The sequence below is a fragment of the Gymnodraco acuticeps genome, unplaced genomic scaffold, assembly GCF_902827175.1.
Source record: "Gymnodraco acuticeps unplaced genomic scaffold, fGymAcu1.1, whole genome shotgun sequence".
Classification (NCBI taxonomy): domain Eukaryota; kingdom Metazoa; phylum Chordata; class Actinopteri; order Perciformes; family Bathydraconidae; genus Gymnodraco; species Gymnodraco acuticeps.
In genome coordinates, this window is record NW_022990512.1 from 281035 (window position 1) to 288973 (window position 7939).

The 7939-nt window shown below is 40.7% G+C and overlaps 1 gene segment (V, D, J or C); it reads left to right on the plus strand.

Annotated features, from left to right (window-relative positions):
- The first annotated feature begins 915 nt into the window (after positions 1-915).
- On the plus strand, positions 916-1863 carry LOC117553193. The segment is given in 2 exon segments: positions 916-1046; positions 1278-1863. Coding segments are annotated over 2 exon segments (441 nt in total).
- The last annotated feature ends 6076 nt before the right edge of the window (positions 1864-7939 follow it).

Below are 7939 nucleotides of genomic sequence, written 5' to 3' on the forward strand. Positions count from 1 at the left end.
GGAATGCGATGTCAGTTTTTTTCAATACCGTGCAGCCCTAGTCCAGACGCAGAATATCGAACACTAAGTTGTGGGGATCAATAAGCGTCACAGAGGAACTGCCCAACACCATCTTAAAGGTCCCCTATTATCCTCTTCTTCATCAATATATCACAGGTCTCAGATATATACAGAGCCTGTCTCTGATTGACTGACTGAAGATCCACCTGAGGGAGTCTCTCTCTGTTAAACATCAATAGTTTGTGATGATACAGTAATGTACTTTACCCGCTTGATAAATTGAAATCTATTAACAATTGCTCCCTACCGTACAAACACATGTACTGTCTTTGATTCACATCCACAGGTTCAAATGTTTAACTCAGTCAGTGAATCTGGCCTTTTGTCACAGGCTGAAATAAAAGTAAGTAGTCTCCATGAACTTAAAATACGATCTTTTCAGTTTTTCTGTGAGTCTGTGATTTCACGTGGTGTACCACAGGGTTCAATCCTAGGTCCTCTCACTTTGTCATTGGATTCAGTTTATCTTTAAGCACAATGTGATAATATGTTGTATTGGAACAGCAGCTTGTGTTGTGGTGTTCAAGACCTTTTAAATAAAAAGTGTGAATCAATATTCTGATTAGATTAAGATATTTTTAAGCAGATTTATCTCTCGATGAAACACCTCTCACTAATCTGACTTCACCTTAACCCCCGTCATTGTAATTGCTAAGTTTTTGTACATTTCAATGTATGTGTCAGTGAGAAGCACAAAGAGAACTAAATGTTTTAAATATGAGAAAAGTATTTTGATGGCTTGAAACTAGTAAAACATCATTCTCTGGCCCCGCCCAGTGACGTTTATATCAACCAATGAGATGATCTGTGAGATGTTTGAGGAACTAAAAGCACAATCATCTGATGTTGAGGAGAAGGGCTGAGCAGCAGAGAGGCTGTTTCCTGCTTCACTTCTGCAGGAGGAGAACTCATCTGCTGACTGTTTGACTTCAACATCTCCAAAGACATGTTGCTTTACCTCTGTTTACTCTTCTCTCTCTTCATAGGTGAGTGTTGGAACAGAGATAAAGTCTCATTCAACCCGCTGTATTAGCCAGAGATTTCATACCTGGAGGTTTGATTGTGTAAGGCAGCAACCGTTGTGATCTATGAAGACATTTGGTCATGTTTTATCTCAAACTGATCAAAGATGACAGGAAATTGAAGAGCCTCCGTTGAGTCTCTTAATGTTAAAATCTCCTGCAGACTAACTGACATGAGTAATTCTCATTTTGCAGCCCTGGGCTCCATGAACAGCATAAAGCCAGAAAGAAGTGAAGAACATGTTGCAGAGGGCAGAAACATCAGCCTGACATGTAAATATGAGGGGACTATCTACAATATCCAGTGGTACCGACAATACCAGAGATCCAGACCAGAGTTCCTGCTCTACATCACAGAGGCAGGAGGGATCCATCCCACTGAATCTGATTTCTCTGCTCACATTGACAAAACAGAGAAACGAGTCGATCTGCAGATCTCCTCTGCTGCAGTGACAGACTCTGCTGTGTACTACTGTGCTGTGACGCCCACAGTGACAGGAAACACCAACACTCTGTACAAAAACCTCAGGAGCACAGACAACACAATACTGCCCAACATCCACCAGAGGGAGCCTCTCTCTGACAAACATCAATAGTTTGTGATCATACAGTAATGTCATTTACCTGCTTGATCATTTGAATGATACTGTATGTACATTTCACTATTATGCAAAAACATGCACTGCCTTTGATTCACATCCACAGGTTGAAATGTTTAACTCAACCATTAAATCTGTCCTTTTATCACACGTTGAAATAAAAGTAAGTAGTCTCCATGAACTTAAAATAAGTTTTTCTGTGAGTCTGTGATTTCACATGGTGTACCACAGGGTTCAATCCTAGGTCCTCTCACTTTCTCATTGGTTTCAGTTCATCTCTGAGCACAATGTGATCATAGGTTCTATTGGAACAGCAGCTTGTGTTGTGGTGTTCAAGACCTTTTAAATATTGAGTGATGAAGCAACATTCATATTAGATTAAGATCATTTCAAACAGATTTCTCTCTCGATGAAACACCTCTCACTAATCTGACTTCACGTTAATGCAAGTCATTGTTACGTTTTTATTTACTAACTGATCAAACACTTTAAATCACCTCTCTCAATAAACGGGTACACATCAAGGACTTAAGTTTTGATCACACGCGCGCCAGACATACACACCTGTCGCTGCTGTGTGGAGGAGATTTCGCAACGGAGGAGTCCCGCGGCTGAAAGCCGCCATCCGCTGGGGAGACCTGCACAGCTGTTTTCTGCTTCTGCCGGTGCGGAGGCCTGATCGGGGGATATCGCGGAGAAACCGGAGTGTTGCCACACTGCTGGTTGCCTATTCCTTGCTGCTGTCCGTGGTTTTGTTTCGGGAACTTCGTGGATGCTGTTGTGCTGAACTGGGAAAATGGCAAATGTCGTGTTTCTGCTGTGCCTTTTTTTGACTGTGCTGGACAATGAGAAGATCGGTAGTCATCCTGAAAAATCTGCTGGATTCGGGTCTGTTCTGTCGCCGGCAGTGGACATCCCCTGTACAGGTTCGGATGGGTTGCACAAACATTTGCTGGTTGCACTGTCGCGGACATTCATCTCGTCAAATGTCTGTCTTTCTCACTTGCCTGCCACGATGGTCCTTCAGAATTGTTTTTTGAACTCTAATCTCACTTTCGCGAAGTTTTCTGGTGACTCTAAAACAGTTGACAATGTTTGTGTGTTGATTAAGAGGAAAAGGTGCTTGGTATTTTTATTGTTGTTGCTATCGGGGAATGTACAGCCAAATCCGGATCCACCTAGTACTTTTAGTCAAATAGCTACTCCTGCTGATTTTATTTCTAGATCGGGGTTAGGTTTAATTCATTTAAATGTGCGTAGTCTGTTACCTAAATTAGATTTTGTCCGTATTTGGGCGAGTTCAACTGATGCTGATGTCATTGTCTTATCAGAAACGTGGCTTGATAAATCCATCCTGGCCTCTGACATTTACATAAATGGTTACAATGTATATCGCACTGACCGTCCTAAAAAAGGTGGTGGCGTTGCCATTTATGTGAAAAATAAGTTTTGTGTAACAAATATGGTTTCCAAATCGGTTAGTAAACAACTGGAATTTTTAGCTGTGAATGTTGAAGTCACAAAGGGTCAACAGGTCATGGTGGTGGGTTGCTACAGACCCCCCTCAGCTGTCAAGGACTCCTTATCTTCACTGGCAAAACTGTTATCTCAACTTTCCTACAAGGAAATAGTGCTGCTTGGTGATTTTAATTGGGACTGGTTAACTTCTGTGTCAGAGGACTTTAAAAACCTGTGTACCTCTTTAAACATTACTCAGATTGTAGATAGTCCTACTCGCCCAAACATTAAGTCCCCAAATAAATCCTCCTTAATTGATCTCATTTTAACAAATGTGCCACATAAATACTCATCTGTGGGAGTATTTGCTAATGATGTGAGTGACCACTGTGTTGTAGCCACAATTAGGGACACTAAGATCCAAAAAGTGAAACCACGCATTATCACAAGGAGAGATACAAAACACTTTGTGGAGCAGGGTTTTTTACACGATCTGTTTGATTTTGATTGGGGTAAGATCAATCTGTGTGCGGATGTAGAAACTGCATGGTCTTATTTTTATCTTGGTTTTATGAAAATTATAGATAAACATGCACCTCTGCGTAATTTCAGAGTGAAGGGTCGAGACAATCCCTGGTTTTCCGCTGAACTGTCCAGTCTCCTTCATGAGAGAAACAATGCCTGGGCTAAGGCTAGGAAATCAGGCTCAGAGGTAGAATGGCTACGCTTTAGGCAGCTAAGAAATAGCTTCACATCACAAATAATTTCAGTTACCACAGAAAATCTGAATAATCCTAGGAAATTTTGGAAAGCCATAAAATCGATTTCCACTGGTGATATTCCAAATGAGCTACCTCCATGCCTTACCACAGAATCTGGCATTATATCAGACAGGGCTACTATGCTCAATTGTTTTAATAAGCATTTTGTGTCTTGTGGCTCGCTGTTTGATTCTGTCACTGACTGTGCTTCTGCTTCTGTGAACGCTCCAATCCTTGAACAATGTGGTCTGGAAAACCCTTTCAGTTTGACCCCTTTTACTGTTGGTGTTGTCCATGATGTTTTATCCAAGTTAGATCCTAGGAAACCGGCTGGCCCGCACAACCTAGAACCTTTCTTTTTAAAGATAGCTGTAGATTTTATTGCTCCACCGCTTACTTCTCTTTTTAACCTCTCCCTTAGCACAAATACAATTCCTAAAGTATGGAAGTCTGCTTATGTCTTGCCTTTACTGAAAGGAGGGGAGGCAACTATTTTAAATAACTATAGGCCAATCTCGAAATTGTCAGTTCTGGCTAAAGTGCTTGAACGACTAGTGAGTGAGCAAGTAAAGGACTTTTTATGTATAAATGATATCCTGTCGAAACATCAGTCGGGCTTCAGGAAAAAACATAGCACCATCACTGCCACAATGAAAGTTGTAAATGACATCACTAGTTTTTTAGATAATAAGCAGAGTTGTGCAGCTCTGTTTATTGATCTCTCTAAAGCGTTTGACACCGTTGATCATCGCATTTTAAAACAGAGGCTACTCAGCATTGGCTTGTCCAGCCTTGCAGTGGGGTGGTTTGTGAACTACCTCTCTGAAAGGTCCCAATGTGTACACTTTGATGGGCTCACTTCTGAGTGGTTGAGCATTTCTAATGGTGTACCTCAGGGTTCTGTTCTAGGTCCACTTTTATTCTCTATTTATATTAATAGCTTGGGTGATAATGTGGAGGAAGCTACCTTACATTTTTATGCGGATGATACTGTGATGTATTGTGCAGACACCTCAGTTAAGGAGGCTGTTGTTAAATTACAGACTGTTTTTAACACTGTTCAGACTCAGCTCTCAGCGCTTAAGCTTCTTTTAAATGTGTATAAAACCAAGTTAATGCTCTTTTCAAAAGCTACAAAGTCACCAGAGCCTGTTTTAGATATTGTAACCATGCAAGGAAAAAAACTTGAAGTGGTAACCTCTTACAAATACCTTGGTATCTGGCTTGATGACTGTCTTTCTTTTAAACTGCATGTAAATAACCTGCTTAAAAAACTGAGGGTTAGGCTAGGTTTTTTTTATAGAAACAAGTCCTGTTTCGAGGCCAGGAAAAGGCTAGTCACTGTGACCTTTTTACCTGTGCTGGACTATGGTGATCTATTTTATATGAATGCGCCGGCCAATTACCTCACCAAGATAGATGCCGCCTATCATAGTGCACTAAGGTTTGTGACAGACTGTAAGACTTTGACTCATCATTGTACCCTGTATACAAGGGCAGGGTTGCTTTCACTTACTGTACGGCGGCTAAATCACTGGTATCTTTTTATTTATAAAGCAATGTTAGGGAAACTTCCGTCTTACATCTGTTCCCTGATCTCACAGCGTATTGTAAATGGCTACTGCCTGAGATCTAAAGCTGTGGTTGTATTACATGTGCCAACTGCTAGGACTGTATTAGGAAATACAGCTTTTAGATGTGCAGCGCCGCTAGCATGGAACAGTCTACAAAAGGAATGGAAGCTAAGCAGTTTGATTCCATTTCATGTTTTTAAAGCTAGGATAGACGCTATACAATCAGAAAATATTGGTGTCTGTAAATGCTACTAGTATACAAACTGTAGTATCATATAATGTCCTTTGTTTTCTGTCATGTTTGTATTAATGTTTGGAACTAATTGAAGCAGGTCACCATTGTAAAAGAGGTCTATGATCTCAATGGGTTTTATCTGTATAAATAAAGGTTTTGAATTGAATTGAATTACTTTTTTTCTTATCTTTATAAAATACATTTCTCTGTTGGTCTGTGATTAATCGTGGTGTACCACAGGGTTCAATCCTAGGTCCTCTGACTTTTTATTTAAAGACTGCCTTTGGATCTGTTACCCAGGAGGAAGTGTAACTGAGAGAAGTGAAATACAGATCTAAGAGGAGACAGAGAGATTCAGGGAGGAGCTAAGATGTTCCTGAACTATAGAAGAGAGAGGAACTTCCATATTCACCAGAGTTCAACACAGACCATCATCACCTTCATTCAACATGCTGTCATTACATCATTGTTTCATTTTTGTATGTTTAGTGTCCGTTCTAAGAGGTATGTAACATTCTGAGCGAAAACGTTTAATTACAGTTTAATTTAATGCGATTTATTAAATGATTTCTTTGAATTAATCCTCTCTCCAGTCAGCTGTGAAGATCTCACTCCATCAAAGCAAGAAGAGTCCAGTCCAGAAGGCAGCCCTGTTACTCTGTCCTACAGATACTCCAAAACTATAGCAGCTAGTGATTTTTTCTACTGGTATCGACAATATCCTGGAAAACCACCAGAGTTACTCATCCTTCACTGGGGAACACAACCTGCATCAAACTCTCGACTGTCCGTTAAATCAGATGAGGATAAAACCCAGATCTATCTGAGCATCTCCTCTGTTGCAGTGACAGACTCTGCTGTGTACTACTGTGCTGTGAAGCCCACAGTGACAGGAAACACCAACACTCTGTACAAAAACCTCTGGAGCACAGACAACACAATACTGATCAACATCCACCAGAGGGAGCCTCTCTCTGACAGACTTTAGGGAAACAACACAACTAATGTTCAAACAACTCAGCCCCCAGCAGAGGCTTCCTTTCTCTTCACTGCTGGTTCATTCTCTATCTCTTCAATACATATTTATATGTTGGTCTGACTCTCTTTCAATATTAAAAGATAGGTATTCTTTTTAAATAAATCACATGTATCTGACTGGATCTGAATGTGTTGTGGACTTGCAGAAGGTTTACGATCGTGCTCCCTGAGTGTTGTGGGAAGAACTGAAGGACTTTAGGCAGGGGTCGAGTTATAATCTGAGCGTTATTGGGTCTTTAAAACTAACTTTAGTAGCGGAGATACATATATCAATAACAGCCGGGTAATAACGTTAATAACGGGTGATATTTACCTTGGAGGTGAAGTGCAGGCATATTGTCATTAAAGAGAGAATACGATGCGTAGTTCTTTGGAAAACATGTTTTTATTTTAGCCTATTTACCTCGTCAACGTAAATAAAGCTCATTACATTGAAAAATGCATTATTTGTGATTAAAATAATGGTTGTTGGTAATGTATTAGGGACCCCCACAGTTGTATGACTTCCCTGCTTTCATAGGAGCTCAGACCCTCCTTATGAGATCAGCTCCCATTGGCTCCCACATAACTCCAACCCTGAGTTCAGGGTACCAGGGTCATTCATATATTCAGTCTATCTGTAACCGGAGGAAGAACTTCCACCATGTACTCGGCACAAACTCAAACACATCCTCCAGAGAGTGCTGCTCTCTGCCACGTTGTCCATTATTAGCGAGTGTGTACCACAGGGTTCAATCCTAGATCCTCTGACTTTTTATTCACAGACTGCCTTTGGATCTGTTACCCAGGAGGAAGTGTAACTGAGAAGTGAAATACAGATCTAAGAGGAGACAGAGAGATTCAGGGAGGAGCTAAGATGTTCCTGAACTATAGAAGAGAGAGGAACTTCCATATTCACCAGAGTTCAACACAGACCATCATCACCTTCATTCAACATGCTGTCATTACACTATTATTTACATTCTCTACTGTTAGTTTCCATTCTAAGAGGTACGTAACTTTCTGCATAAACACGTTAACTTCTAATGTTGATCAAATGTGATCTATTAACTGAGTCTTTTGAATTACTCCTCTCTTTAGGGGTCAGCTGTGAAGATCTCACTGCATTACAGAGAGAAGAGTTCAGTCCAGAAGGCAGCTCTGTTTCTCTCTCCTACAGATACTCCAAACAAGCAGCTGGTGGTGATCAGTT